This window comes from Melanotaenia boesemani, chromosome 5 (genome assembly GCF_017639745.1).
Source record: "Melanotaenia boesemani isolate fMelBoe1 chromosome 5, fMelBoe1.pri, whole genome shotgun sequence".
NCBI lineage: Eukaryota > Metazoa > Chordata > Actinopteri > Atheriniformes > Melanotaeniidae > Melanotaenia > Melanotaenia boesemani.
The window spans coordinates 38,864,388-38,880,472 of NC_055686.1; the positions used below are offsets into that span (position 1 = coordinate 38,864,388).

At 39.8% G+C, this 16,085-nt stretch overlaps 1 protein-coding gene across 1 annotated transcript; it reads left to right on the forward strand.

Moving 5' to 3' along the window:
• Positions 1-4,019: 4,019 nt before the first annotated feature.
• Positions 4,020-9,548, forward strand: si:dkeyp-74b6.2 (cerebellin-1). The gene is made up of 4 exons (XM_041984386.1): positions 4,020-4,124; positions 5,123-5,797; positions 7,731-7,850; positions 9,053-9,548. The coding sequence occupies exons 2-4, from the start codon at positions 5,492-5,494 to the stop codon at positions 9,248-9,250; spliced, it is 624 nt and encodes a 207-aa protein (XP_041840320.1). The 5' UTR covers positions 4,020-4,124; positions 5,123-5,491; the 3' UTR covers positions 9,251-9,548.
• The last annotated feature ends 6,537 nt before the right edge of the window (positions 9,549-16,085 follow it).

Consider the following 16,085-nt stretch of genomic DNA (forward strand, 5'->3'; position numbering starts at 1 on the left):
TTGGAGGTTTTCTGGGGAGGTCCTACTGGACGGAGACCCTGTGGCAGATCCAGAAGCCTCTGGAGGGCATATGCACCCCTTCTTGCCTGGGACTACCTTGGGATCCACAGGAGGAGCTGGGGAGTGTCGCTGGTTAAAAGGGTGTCCGGGTCTCCCTCTGAACTTTTTGCATATGTGATTCAAACTCGGTTAAGCAGAAGAAAATGGATGGATGGATTTAGCCGTGTATTTATCCTCATACTTTTGCTTTCATTTTTATTGAAAACATACAGTTGAGTAAATGTGTTACTCTTAAATATTTTAATAATTTAAGGCAGTATTTTAACAACACTGCTGTCCTGCACAAAGACTTTTCAGTTATGATTTGATATAATGTGCTTTTCCACATAAATCTTACTTATGGCAGTGTACTTTTTATTTATCTTAATACATTGTCTTCTTCTTCTTAGTACAGTCTGAAGTAAATCATTTAAGGTGGTTATAAAACTCAAAGTTGTCTTGTTTGTTTTATGTGAAGAAAGTCCTTGAATCAGTTTTAGCTAATGCTCTGCCCCAAACAGCAAAGAATTTTTAGCCCAAATATGGGCCACAACCGAATGATAAGAGCCAAGAGTAAGAGTACCCAAAATATTCGCTTCTAGGAAGCAGGTTTGAGTGACAGCGGGAACATTTTGTGCTGCATGAACACAAAGGATCGTCTATTCAACCACCTGTTCATGACTCACGCGAAAGTTTTGCTCAACACGTTTTTAGGTTGTACTTTTACAGATCCTGAACATCTTGTTTTCCAACACCTACGTCAACAACAGGTGGATGGAACATGATATGTTTGTTTTTACAGAAGGTGATTCAGGTTTAGTCAGTTCATCATTTTACAGTACAAATGTGGTTGAACCTGTCACATCCTGTATGGAAGACATGCACTGGCCAGCGCTGCGTGATGCTCTGCAAACAGCTGCATGAGTTGGATGTGGAATACCCAGGGCTAAAAATATAGTTAGTAAAAATTTGTACCAGCAGATTGCAAAGCTGTCAATTATTTGCATTTATCTTCTTATTGTCATTAACTGTAGTTAAAACTGATTAGCTTGTTTGTAAATGAAGGTGTGTGACGTGGGTTACAGGTGACGTCTAACATCTAACTAACAGATGAAATCTCACAGATGTTTTGTTTTGTGGTGTCTCCAATGAAAGCTATAAATGTGTCAGTACAACTGCATTTTCTAAGAGTGTTACAGCTTCGTACTTATTCTGACCTTCGTGTGCTTTGCTGAAGGTGAGGTTACATAACAATAAGGAAGAACTGAGAAATATGTGACTTGTACGTGCTGACAAAGGCACAACAATGTTCGTCAAGAGGTCACGAGCAGTTTTACGTAAATGGATTGCAGCTGAGCATATAGTCACACACACACACACATACACAAAATCATTCACATTTGCTGGAGCATTGAAAAAGGAAATCTGGGAAGTATGATGTTGCTGATAAATCATGTGTCTTTTGTGTTAAAATGATAAAACACAAGTAAACCTCTTTTTGTTTCTTTGGTTAATGCTTGAGGTACATTGTTTAAACACTGCAGAGAAGCCAGGACGTATAAAACCATTCCATGGTCCATTTAACCCTAATCGAGCGGTTTTGATTTTAAATCTAATCCCAATCATGTTAAATCAACCTAACCATGAACAGACTCTTGTAGTGCTGTCATGCTGTATTTTTGAGTTGAATTAGCAACCAGTAAATGACATCTCGTAAGCTAATGGTTTTTTAGACCAATAATTTAGAAGAATGTGCACTCACTGGTCACTTTTTTAGGAACACCTCTTCAATAGCTTGTTAACAGCTAGCTAATCAGCCAATCACATGGCAGCAACTCAGTGCATTTAGATGTGTAGACATGGTCAAGATGACTTGGTAAAGTTCAAACTGAGCATCAGAATGAGAAAGAAAGGAGATTCGGTTACTTTGAACGTAGCATGGTTGTAGGTGTGCATCAGACTGGTCTAAATATTTCAGAAATTTCAGGGATTCTAAATCAAATCAAATCAAACTTTATTTATAGAGCACTTTTCATGCCAAAGGCAACACAAAGTGCTTTGCATGATTATAAAATTTAAGCACAGTTTTAAGCACAATGTTAAAACAAAACAGGCGTTTACACATCAGAACAGAATTACATTAGGATCTTTCTCTAACTTCTGTCTCCAAGCTGAAAGCAGGTATAAAATATTAAAAGTAATAAATATCTGGCTTGATGCTGCTGTGAGGAAACAATATTATTATGGGGATCCATCCACACCAGGAGCCAGTCCACCCATGTCCTACATGGGCCGCCGCAGCGCCATAAAGCTGCAGTGCAGGGCCCAGCCAACCAGACAAGGGTGATCACCATGGCAACAACCCCCAGACAGAGCAGGTTAAAAGCCAAGCTAAAAAGGTCTTAAGCCTCTTTTTAAAAACATCAACGGTCTCTGCAGCCCTGAGGTTCTCTGGCAGGCCGGTCCACAGTAGACGGCTCTAACAGTGGAAAGAGGCCTCGCCGTGTGTCTTGGTCCTCACCCTTGGAACAACTAAAAGGTCTCAGAGTCCGCAAGCGTTCATAATTTAAAAGAAGGTTCGATAAATAAGAAGGCCCAAGACCATTAAGACATTCATAAACCAGTAAAAGAACCTTAAAATCAAACCAATGCAGCGATTTTAAACATGATGTGATGTGTTCCCGTCCTCTGGTCCTCGTCAAAAAGCGTGCTGCCGAGTTCTGAAGTAGCTGTAGGTTTGAGATGGACTTTTTGAGAAGACCAGAGAGCAGAGTATTACAGTAATCTAATCTACTAGAAATAAAAGCATCAGCACCTCAGTGCTGGCAAGAGAGAGAAATGGGCGACTCTGGCGATGTTTTTAAGATGATAAAATCCAGTTTGTGTTATATTTCTGATGTGTGGAGTAAAATCCAGCTCAGAGTCAAAAAAACACCCAGATTTCTCACATATTGAGAAGGATTAAAATGATGTAGTTTTGATAAAATGATCTCTCTCCTGCCCTCGGGACCGATAATTAACACACAACCATCTCTAGGGTTTACAGAGAACGGTCTGAAGAAGAGAAAATAATCAGTAAACAGCAGTTGTCTGGACCAAATACCTTGTTGAGGTCAGAGGAGAATGGGCAGACTGTTGGAGATGATAGAAAGACAACAGGAACTCAAATAACCACTGGTTCCAACCAAGATACAGGCTCATCAACACTGGACAACAGAAGGTAGAACAGTTGCCTGGTCTGATGAGTCTCCATTTCAGCTGGGTCAGAATGTGGCGGAAACATGAAAGAATGCATCCATCCTGCACTATCAACAGTTTAGGCTAGTGGAAGTGGGGGTTTTGGCACAGTTTGGGTCCCTTTGGGTCAAATTAAGCATATTTAAACACCACAGCCTACCTGAGTATGGTTGCTGACCCTTTATGACAACAGTGGAGCATCTTCTGATGGCTGCTTTCAGCACCATGTCACAAAGCTCAGATCATCTCCACCTGCTTTCTTGACTCCATATGCCCTCCACAGATCTCATTTTAATAGAGCACTTTTGGGATGGGGTGGAACAGGAGATTCTCATCATGGATGTGCAGCAACTGTGTGATGCTGTCATGTCAACATGGAGCAAAACCTCTGAGGAAGGTTCCCACCACCTGGATGAATCTATAAAACCAAGAAGTTCGGCAGTTTGGAAGGTAAAAGAGGTCCAACCTGGTTCCAGCAAGGTGGACCTGATAACATGGCTGGTGAGTGTAGTTTAGCTATAAGTGTGATACTCGTGTAACCCTAATGAAGATATGTTGTCATAGAAAGGTTAAATGGAAGTTTGTGATGATCACTGCCATCATCACTGGTGTGATGTCAGGTAAAAGGAAAAAAAGACGGAGGTTGTAGCAGGAGGTGAAGGAGATGTTCGAACAGAAGGGTAACGATGTTTGTGATACGATTACGTCTGCTCTAACACAAGGGTTAACAGCACGGAGAGAGAGGAGGAGCAGAGATAAAGCTGAAGGTAATGACGGGAATCAAGCTCTTGGGAGGATTCAGCTGCACGAGACAAGCTGGTTTCTGTGTGTCGCTGCAGGAGAGAGAGGTGGGTAAAGTGTTTTCTAGCATTTTTTAAAGCATTTTTCAAGATTGGTGTTTGTAGGAATGCTTTTCTTTGTTTGCTGTTCCGTTACAGACTTTGGAGTTTATAAAAGAAGACTTCTTTCGAAACAGAAAATGTTCCTATATTTAAAATATGTTTTTTCTAAAGCTACTGTGGGATTATTTATATTTATTAATTCACTTATTTAGATCACTTTGATATATTTTTGGAGCAAACTGGTGTGTGTGTTTGTGTAAATGAATGTGCGCACAAAGAGAGGGACTAAATTGGAAAGGTGCACAACATGATAGAGTGGGAGTGTTTACCCACAGATGGCCTCTCGGTGGTGGGACTGTGATAGTCCTCGGTCCCCCCTTCTGAGTCCAGCTGGCAGCACTCATGCAGGTCTCTTCCTGGCCAAATCATTACCTCATTATTTATTTTGTTCCTCAGCATAATCCCATATCTGTTAATATTCTTATTCCTCAAACCTGTAGTCACCCTACTTTTTAGTTCATTTAGAGTATTTTAGGCTCATAGTTTTTCTTCAGGGTTTGACCAGTAAATATCATCTGTTTTTGAGGTGTTTGAGAGTTGTTCAAACTTAGAATTATTAGGAAAAAATTATGAGGACGTTTTATATACCTGGTAGTGGTGATGAATTTGACATCTAATGCCTGAAAAATAGTTTTAGACAGTGTGTTGATCATGACACCAAACCAGCAGAACATATGTTTATTTTAATAAAGATAAAGTTGGAAAATGATGCTTACTGTGAAGGTTTGATTGAAGGCCTCCAATAGAATAAAATACACTTATATTTGTACAAAAATGCCCTCAGTTAATCACTTTTGAGCTTGCACTTCTGATTTATTTTCAGCTGAAAAGGAATATGTCTCCTAACCCACTGCCTTGATGAGCTCAGATTCATAATGTTATATTTGGGGAATTTGCAGGTTTTTACAAAGTTCTCATTTGCAAATTTGGCTCTTGTGCTTCAGGTTAAAAAGCTTCTGCAGACAAGATTTGTGTTCCAGCCATTGCTGCTGCAGCCTGGGGACCTGGATACCGTCACCTTCTCTGTCCACATGGACTTCCTGCCTGTCATAACGGAAGCTGCCGTCTAAATGCCAACTAATCATCTTATCCAGAGAGAATCCAACTATAAGCCAGCGTTGGCAAAATTTTTTCCTGAGGATGATCTGAATCATTAAATGAGATGAGAGGAACCCCTGGTTGATGGTTCCACTATGGGCTTGTTGTTAAAGTGAGGTGTATCCCACAAAGTTCTCATTAAGGAGTTGTGGTGGCTTTCTGGATTAAAAATATAAACAGAAAGAACCAGAAACAGTTTGTTCTACTTTGGGAATATGTCCTGCCCATCTCTCTCGTATACACCCTGCTTGCCCCCCCAGTCGGTCTTTATTGCTGGACTGCTGCTTCTCAGCCACTGGGGGCCCATAGAGGTTACCTGCCAGAATGACACAGAGCCGATTGTATTGGAGGGAAAGTGTCTGGTTGTCTGCGATTCCACCCCATCAGCAGAGCCATCGGGTAACGCTCTGGGTATGTCAGTGAGGTCAGGAACCGGTCGGGTGGCGTTTTCAGCCATCAGAAACACCAACCATGAACCATCAGAGATGAGCAATCGCACCATGACCATCTACTTTGACCAGGTGGGTTTTAATAGAAAAAGAAGCAGAAGATTAACTGCGATTCTCCGATCAGCAAATTTGTCAAAACTGGTGCAATGAAAGCAGCCCAGTGTGTATTCCATTATCTGTGGAGCCCCCTACTGGTTCAGAGTGCAACTGCACTGCTGCTGTATATAGATGGATATTTCAGTTGTAAAGACAATATGAGAATAAAAGATTTTGTTTAGAATACAAAAATATTCCTGCATATTTTTATTCATTGTATGATCTGAGATGTACAAGAAGTAAACAAAGTGAATTATGTTTGTTTTCAGAGATACAGCTTAGCAGAAAGTTTAGGAAACAGCGAGCCATTAAAGCTGGAATAAAACTTTTTAATTAAACGTTTTTTTGCACTTTTTAACAATGCTAGATGCAGAGCATGATGTATCACAACGTTTTCCTGTCAAAATGGGCTGAAGATGAAACACTGAGACAGAAACTTTACAAACAATCCACGTTTTGTTAAATCTTTCTACTTATTTTAAAAATGTCTTCACATCTTTTATTTTGTTGCCGTGTTTTGCCCCCCAAAGCCACTGCAATGACCCCAACCCCAAACCCGCATCTGTAATTGGTTAAACATCTCATTCAGAACAACAGGTATCTTTCTTTCTTTTTCCTCATTGTGCAGATGAGCTACTCGAACACTGGGTAACTAGGTCTCACAGGGCAGGTCTGGACTAACAAGCTCTTAGTTTACATCCGTTTGAGCATGGATGTTCTGTCATCCTGGCACAAGTTACAAGGCCCTGTTCACACCACGTTTCCACACAAAACTGCAAAACAAAAGCGTTTACACGACAGCAGCATGAAAACTGTCTCCATGCAGAGGAAAATGCTAATAGGACCAAGACAATGTGGTGCAGCTGTCAGGCCTCTAGTAGGCAGTAAAACTTTCCAAGCGTTGTGCGCTAACTGCTACAGTAGTTATCAGGCACATGTAGCCTCTGCATCGTCGCTGGCAGCATAAATGTTTTTTTCTTCCGACCGATAAAATGAAAAAGATGCAGCAGCATAAACATGACACAGAGGTCCGCCATGCTTGTTGTGCTTTTAGAATTGGATAATAATTAGACTGCAGTTTAAATGGTATGCAGGGTCTGAATGCAGCAGTGCAAGACAACGTGAAAGACGTCATCGCCACCAAAAGGTTCCAGGTCCAGTTTACACAGACAGAACTCGCCTTGCAGGAAAATTTCACCCTGGAGGCTGTTGTCAAATCCAATTTATCCACCCAAAACTCTGTTAGCGTGTAAAATGAGAGGCCAGAACACAACCTAAATGAAACTACAGGTTGTGACAAAGCCGCCCACCCCCAACCGGTCGAGGCAGACAGCTGCCCTTCCTGACTGGTGAGGGAAGTTTTTCTTCATATTAAAAAGGAGTTCTTTCTTTCTTTCCCACTGTCGCTGCCCTTTTCATGTTCAGGGTGGAGGACTGAATCAAAGGAAGATTCAATGTAGTTTCCACAGCTATGCAAGTTCAAATATTTTGGTTTAGACCACAGTTAGTCTAAACTGGATTATTGTGAAATAGACTGTATATTGGATTTTCTTTTATTGGATTATAATAGGACTATAGTTTGAAATGGATTTTATTGGATTAAAGTGCCTTAATTTACCTAAATATACTAGTGGTTACAGATCTGTATCTGGAGGACCAAGGTTTGAGTCCCCAGTGCGCCAACAGAGGTGGACCAGCCTAAGCAATGTACAGTATAACTGGCGATGGGTCATATGCAGAGGACAAGGATTCACAAGTTATTGTGACAAATGATGTACTTTATCCAGTGTTTTACCTAAGGGTTTTGAAGATTTAAATAAGAAAAATAAAAATCTACTTAAAGTCAGTTGTTTATTTACTTGGCTCTGAACCTAATTAAGAATCTTCTCTCTGTTTCCCTCTTTCTCAGGTCTTAGTGAATGTTGGAGGCCACTTTGACCCAGCGAGGAGCATCTTTGTGGCGCCCAGAAAAGGAGTCTACAGCTTCAGCTTTCATGTGGTGAAAGTTTACAACCGGCAGACCATACAAGTAAGAGCAAGAGTTTTAGAGATAAGCGAGAAGGACATTTTAGGTACGCTGGCTGGTTTCAGCTGGAAAATTTAAACAAATGGATTTCATCAGCTGTGAAAAGTTTGCATGGAAATGATCCAAAATTAACAATAAAGTTAGAAATGATCTGAAAATGATCATGTTTTGAAGTTTTCCAAGTTATAAAAGTAACCCAGAGACAATTACATCCTAACTACTATAAGCATTATTTGGTATCAGAACAACGGTGCATTCGAGTTTTCTCGTAATTTGGAGTGGCCTAGAGTGGTGATGTCATACCAGGCGATTGGCATTCGACAGGCACCATCAGCACACCAGCCAATGATGATGATAACTTTTGATAAACTGCATACTGATTAGACAAATAACCCCATGTTAACAACATAATTATCTATAAGAACAACTCGGTGCTACTTACTCTGGAAACCTACTGGCCACGAAACACCGCAGAACGAAAGTGAATAAAAACAGACTAGTGGTGTTTGGGGGCGCAGCCATCTTGAAATCTGGAATCTCGTGGTTATCTGCACAAGCTGACATGTTTACATGGACTTTAGATAAAGTGATCAGTTTACATGATGGACAATATTTAATATGATTGTAACATTTTACATGTGCAATGCAAAATATTTCAAAATTAGTTTTTTTTGTTTTGTTTGTTTGTTGGTTTTTTTTGACAGTCAGAATGCTCATTAATCTTTAACAAAACTGTTCGTCACAGTCCCGTTTTTAAGTCTTCCCTGATATTCCTACTGTCACGTAACCGCCACGTGGTTCAAGCATGCGCAGAAACAACGTGCACTACAGAATCGATTGGAATGAGTGTAAACACGTTTATTTGTTCCTGATGATCCGATCATGAAAAGCTTTAAACTACCCCCTCAGTCGGTTTAAAAATTCATCCCGAGGCCGATCTGATAAGCTGACATGTTTATATGAGGTATTTTCATTCTGATTGGACTAATGAATCTAATCTTTATTAGAGGTTAATTAAATATGTACCAGGTATTGCAGAAAACTCTTTTCTTACTAGCAACTGTTGTGATTTTAACATTTCGTTGCGTATATGTGCCGGAGGAAATCAGAAAGTTTTAAAAAAAATTCCTTAAACTGTACAATGAAGTTATTATTTTATCCTTCCTCTTGGTACTTTTCTTCTTGCCTTATCTTGTCTTTTCCAGGTGAGTTTGGTTCTCAATGGCTGGGCAGTGATCTCGGCTTTTGCGGGCGACCAGGATGTGACCAGGGAAGCAGCCACCAATGCCGGGCTGGTGATGATGGAGCGAGGAGACAAGGCTTATCTCAAACTGGAACGGGGGAACCTGATGGGAGGGTGGAAGTACTCCACATTCTCTGGGTTTCTGGTGTTCCCCTTGTAGACTTGAATGAGGTACAATGAGGAGGAATCGAGTTATATGAAGGGTTTGAATAAAGATTGTTAAATTATTTGAAGACCTTGACATAAATGAGATCCACACCACACTGCATTTCACTTGATTCAGAAGAACTTTGCACTAAATGCTACTGAGTATTATTTCCATTACACTTGGCTCATTATCTATTGAAGTGATGTAGACTGTAACGTGTCCTCTGTGCTTGCTAACATTAGGTGTTTACTGCATGACAAAAGGCAATGTAGCAGATGTTTGTGGTAATAAAGAAAATTATTGTCTGGTGTATGCATCTGTCTAAGTTAGAAGAACTAAATCACATGAGGTTGTTGGGAAATCCAAACAGAAAGTACAATATTGCTATAAAGCAGGTTTGTTAAGCATAAGGCAACCATAGTGCTCTTTTCAAGTTTCAAAGACAGTTATTGTCAATTCACCATATTTCAGAACATACAGAGGAAGCGAAACGCTGTTCTCGCTCACCATAGATATAAGATAACAAGGACATGTAAAATAAGTAAATGACACACATGAAGTAAGTAATAAATAAAAAAATAAAGTGGCAGAAACAGACAGTTAAGTGTTGAACAAAGTATTTACAACATTTACAGCCCAGAGAGAGGGGCAGATGGGGAGGTAGTGAATAGAGTTTAGCATCCTGACAGCCTGGTGGATGAAGCTGTTTGACAGTCTTGTGAAGCGGATCTTTCTTCCTCGGATGTGAGGGATCCTCAAGAATCCTAATTGCTTTAAAGGTTTGGAAAATGACTCTGAAGACCCTTAATGGTGCCCTGGTAGAAGGAGAGCATGATGGGAGGGTGAACTTGTGCTTTCCTAAGTTTGTGGAAAAAGAAGAGGCTTTTGTGGCCAGCTGTGTGGTGTGAGTTGTCCAGGTGTCCTAAGAGAAGTGCATCCCCAGGAACTTGATGCTTCTCACCCTCTCCACAGCACCACTATTGATGGACAGTAGATGATGCTGTAAGGACCTTCTCCTAAATTCAATGATAATTTCCTTGGTCTTCACCACAGTAAGGACGAGATTGTTGTCACTGCACCACAGCAGCAGCTGTCTCACCTCATCGTTGTTGGTAATAAAGCCTACCAGTCATGTTATCTGCAAACGTATGTGGTTGCTGTTGTAACTGGACACAAAGTCATGAGTCAGCAGGGTGAAGAGCAGAGGGCTGTTATGAATGAAATCCTGTTTTTTGCTACTGAACACTATGACGGCACTAGAGTACAATTCAAACTGTTAAACGACTTCCAACCTGCGACATATATATGAAACATCAGGAAACTGCTGCATTGGTTTTGAACTCATGCAGTACTCTCAAGGTATCACTTTTTCCAGTTTCTGAACACATTTCCATGTCTGCAAACAGTGATAAATTGTGTGTGTGTGTGTGTGTGTGTGTGTGTGTGTGTGTGTGTGTGTGTGTGTGTGTGTGTGTGTGTGTGTGTGTGTGTGTGTGTGTGTGTGTATTTTAATGCCCAATCAAGACAATTTTCTAATCTTATCTAAGTACTTGTATTGGCTAATCCAAACCAAATGTACTGCCTAGCCCTAACTAAGTTTATTATTGATGCCTAATCTTAACCAAAAACTTGTATTGCCTAACCCTAACCTAGTACCTCATATGCATAATTAAATCATACTATATATAGCAAAAGAAGATTTAATAAATACGGGCAAAAAAAAAAACACGAAAGACTTTTTAAAACAGGAAACTAAACAGCAGTTTCAAGGATTAATGTCTCACACTTGATAGTCAGGTGTTTAATCCACTCTTCTCCTTCATGCTCTCTGGCCTGTGCTACTTATAAGGCAGCTCTACATACTTACGTTGATGCAGCTGGTGAATTACTGTCTTAGAGGGATAAATAACAATATGTAGCAGTCCTGTTCTTTTGAAAGCAATGCTAACAGGTACACCATGCATTGGAAACTGATGGTAAGGGCTCTTGACCAAGCATCAGTACATGACAGGTTTGAAATAAATATGTTGATGAATCACAAACCTGCCCTTTCTATGTGAAAGTTAGAGCTGAGACTGAAGACCGAAGGCCAAAGATTGAGCCGCAGACGGCCTTGGTGCTTCGCTCTCTGGTACTTTGTCTGGTTTTGTCTGGTTTTCTGCGGTCCCGCTTTGGTCATTTACCAGGAAGGAACTTTTATATTTTTTTAACCTGTCCTGTCTAGCATCGTGACAGCAGAATGATGGTCTGGCTGCCATGTTGTGCTGAACAGATTTACTCTGCCAAGGTGAACCTTTTGGATATGGGGCTCCCTCCGAATCCTAAATGTTATTTTTAATTATTATTTTAAAATGTATTTTTGCTTATAACTGCTGGACTGAGCCAAAAAACAGCAGAAAGATAGAAAGATAGCCCATCTATATACCATATATAGACCATATATAAACCACCCATAGACCTAATATAGACCATCTATAGACCATATATAGACCATCTATAGTCCACCTATAGACCATATATAGTCCACCCATAGACCTAATATAGACCATATATAGACCATCTATAGACCATATATTGACCATCTATAGACCATCTATAGACCATCTATGGACCATATGTAGACCATATATAGACCGTCTATAGACCATCCATAAACCATTTATAGACCACCTATAGACCATATATAGACCATATATAGACTGTCTATAGACCATATATAGACCATCTATAGACCATCTATGGACCATATGTAGACCATATATATACCATATATAGACCGTCTATAGACCATCTATAAACCATATATAAACCGTCTATGAACCATCTATGGACCATATATAGACCGTCTATAGACCATATATAGACTGTCTATAGACCATCTATGGACCATATATAGACCATATATAGACCGTCTACAGACCATCCATAAACCATTTATAGACCATCTATAGACCATATATAGACTGTCTATAGACCATATATAGACCGTCTATAGACAGTCTATAAACCATATATAAACCGTCTATAGACCGTCTATAGACCATCTATGGACCATATATAGACTGTCTATAGACATCTATGGCCCATCTATAGACCATCTATGGACCATATATAGACCATATATAGACCATAGACCGTCTATAGACCATCTATGGACCATCTATAGACCATCTATGGACCATATATAGACCATATATAGGCCGTCTATAGACCATCTATAGGGGCACCTGTGGGAGGAAAAAGTTAAACCATCAACAGCAACAAACACAACAGCAGCTGGTATATGTGTGTAGGTGTGTGTGTAGATGTGTGTACTAAACATTAGGGGTGTGTTGTCTTGAGTGATCATGCAAATGCAACCATGCCCCCTCCAGGGAACAGAGGCAGAGCGGGAGGGCCCCAAGCCCCGGGCAACCAGTAGCCACCTCAGAGACCAGAATAAAGACCGCTCACCACAGGGCTGGCAATGCGTCCAGACAGAAGGAGGCGGAGGAGGGACACAGCTGCTTGCCTGGGGGAAGAAACTCTGTTTCTGGTGGGTTTGGTGGACAGTATGGCAGCATTACCCTATCTTTCTTCCTCCAGGCCATTACTCTGATGAACTAACACACACACACTGATGCATAACTGCACATAATTGCACATTTCTGCACTATCCCAACCTGTAAATATCCTGTTAATGTTATGTTTACATCTAATTTGCTTCTATTTTCTAGTCTTTATTTGCTTTTATTTTTATTTATTCTTTACTATTTGTGCTAAAATTCCCCCGAGTTAAATTCCTTATTTGTGACTCACTGTGTGTTAGAAAGTGTACATTATACAAGAATCCATCCGTTCATTGTGTCTATATTTTTGCCATTTGCTGTTCACACCATGGGCTGGAGCGTATTCCAACTCACATTGGGCAACAGGTGGGGGACAAAGTTAGTTTCTTCTGTTGTTGAGGATCTTTTTTTTTACAATGGACATGATAAATAATAAATAAATAAATAATGTTTATACTTTCTTGTATTTTCAGATTTCAGAACCTCTGGGACAGGGATTGAAAATAACTCACTGGCTATACTTAGCATTACCTGTACACTATATTTGATTCTTTTGTTTTTGATTTTTTCTATTAACAGTGAAAAACTCTCTTATACTAAACAATAGAAATATATACTAACAAATTATCTGACAAGGGAGATACTGGCTACAACTTTGGCTCAGTCACTCTGACAAAGACAAAGGGTTGTTTTGAAATCGCTGTATTCTTTACAGTTATAGAAGATAACAACGAACGTCAGAGACTTTTATTGAAAAAGTGTCCATACTCCATAACTGGTGTTATCCTCTCATACGTCCAATGTAGAAAGTATTCAAATGATTTACCACCATCATATCTGATAGTTTGCTGTTCAAGTCTTAAACTACTCAGACATCCATCTCTGCATTTTGTCGTCATGCATCTCTCGGTGGTGCATCCGGTGGCAGATGGAGGACTGGCAGTGAAGACGCACACCAGAGCCAGAAGCCTGCTGGGATCACACTGGACCATCATAACTGATTAGTGTCAGCTTCCTGTACACAGCAGAGGTCTGTGTTAGCACTTTAGAGTCCTGTATGGAGTACAAAAGTAAGTGAGGGGAGGACTTTGGCTAGTTTCTCTCCAGCTGTAGACAAAACAGAACATTTTGCTTTTGCTGTCTTGAAAGTTTGTTAGTTGTGATAAAGGTGATGACTGGCAGTAACTGTCAGAGAAGAAGAACAAGAGTCTCATCAGAAGACAAAGTTCATCAAGAAGACTTATTTTCCACACTAGAGACATAGAGAACAAACAGCTCAATGCAGTCAAATGAGCCTCGGATGAATTACTGTATGTAGAGGAGAGAGTAGATATTTAATTTAATTTAATTTAATTTAATTTAATTTAATTTAATTTAATTTAATTTAATCTAATTTACAAGAAAACAAAATACATATGGAAATCCGATTAAATAAATCTTTGGATCTAGCTGAGACAAAGTTTTGAAAGTGTACATAAGGCCCTAACCCTTAAAACTCCAACTTTAACGAACAGTCAACAAGCAGGCGTTCATTGTCAGGACAGCCTCAGCTGTCAGATTGTGAGGCTAAAATGATGTAAAATGAATGTATAAAGCAAAATTTATTACTAACAGTGAACACAGTGTCCAAGCCGTTTCTCATCTGCACGTCATCCTTTTGGCTTTCAGGAGAAAAGAATTGCCCCTGAAACAACTTCTGTTTATTTTCTAAGTTGGCTTCATTCCAGACATACAGGACTATTATTTTTTTTTCTTTTCAGACAGAAACGTGCTGTTACCTTCTTGTCTTTTGTAGATGTTTGGCTGCTCCTGATTACCCTCATTTTAGGCTGTCCTCAGTCGAAGGGTTGACAGAAAGTGGCTTCATCATAATATCTGGGTCAAAATAGAAGTCACTTAGCAACATAAGTGCTGAGGTTCTTCTCATTTCTTTATTTAAAACATAGTTTAAACCAGGGGTGTCAAACTTATTTTAGGTTAGTGGCCACATACAGCACAATTTGATCTCAAGTGGGCTGGACCAATAAAATAAGAGCGTAATTACCTATGAAGCACACGAACTCCAAATTTTTCCCTTTGTCTTCCTGCAAAAAAGTACAATCACATTATCAAGTATTTACATTTAATTAACTATTTAAAAAAAAAAAAAACACTTCTATGAACATACTGAAACTTCTTGGGAAAAATAAGTGCAGTTTCAACAATATTTTGCTGCAGTTTATAATATTTTTCTCCCTCAGGTGTAAAAAATCTCTTCTATCATGTGCACATTCACCAAATTCAGCACATGGGATAGACTGGACCCTCTGGCAGGCCAGTTTTAAACCCGAGCCATATGTTTGACACCCCTGGTTTAAACTAACAAGCTTGAAAGTTGATATTTAGTTTGACTGTCTTCATTCTTCAACACAGTCTGAACCCTCTTGGACAAGCTTTCTCGTGACACTTCAAGTAATATTCAGGAATAGCTCTGAAGGCTTCTTGAAAGACATTTTCAACTTCTTCTTCAGATCTATCTATCTATCTATCTATCTATCTATCTATCTATCTATATATATATATATATATATATATATATATCTACAGTGAGGAAAATAAGTATTTGAACACTCTCCTATTTTGCAAGTTCTCCCACTTAGAAATCATGGAGGGGTCTGAAATTTTCATCGTAGGTGCATGTCCACTGTGAGAGACATAATCTAAAAATAAATCCTGAAATCACAATGTATGATTTTTTAACAATTTATTTGTATGATACAACTGCAAGTTAGTATAAATATTTGAACACCTGAGAAAATCAATGTTAATATTTGGAAAATTGGAGGAGAACCATGCTTTGATTTCCAGCAGACAGTCAGAGAGAGGAAGATGGAAGGGAGGAGTACGTTTTGGAGGAGATGTAGAGCTGGATGTCGTCTGCATAGGAAAGGAAGTTGATATTTTATTTACGGAAAATGTAGCCAAGGGGAAGAACATAAGTGATGAACAGAAGGGGCTCAGGACAGATCCCTGGGGTACACCGGCCAAGACGGGGAGGGACTCTGAAATGTGGACCTTAAGTTGAATAAACTGTGTGCGGTTGGAGAGATACGAGGAAACCAAGTGAAAGGAGTATGAGAAACACCAAGGGTTGCCAGTCTTTTTAGGAGGATGCTGTGTGAGATGGTGTCGAATGCTGCGCTGAGATCTAAGAGGATGAGGATTGTGAGGAGACCGGAGTCAGCCGCCATCAGCAGGTCATTGCTTATTTTTAACAGAGCAGATTCTGTGCTGTGAAAAGGACGGACGCCAGACTGGAA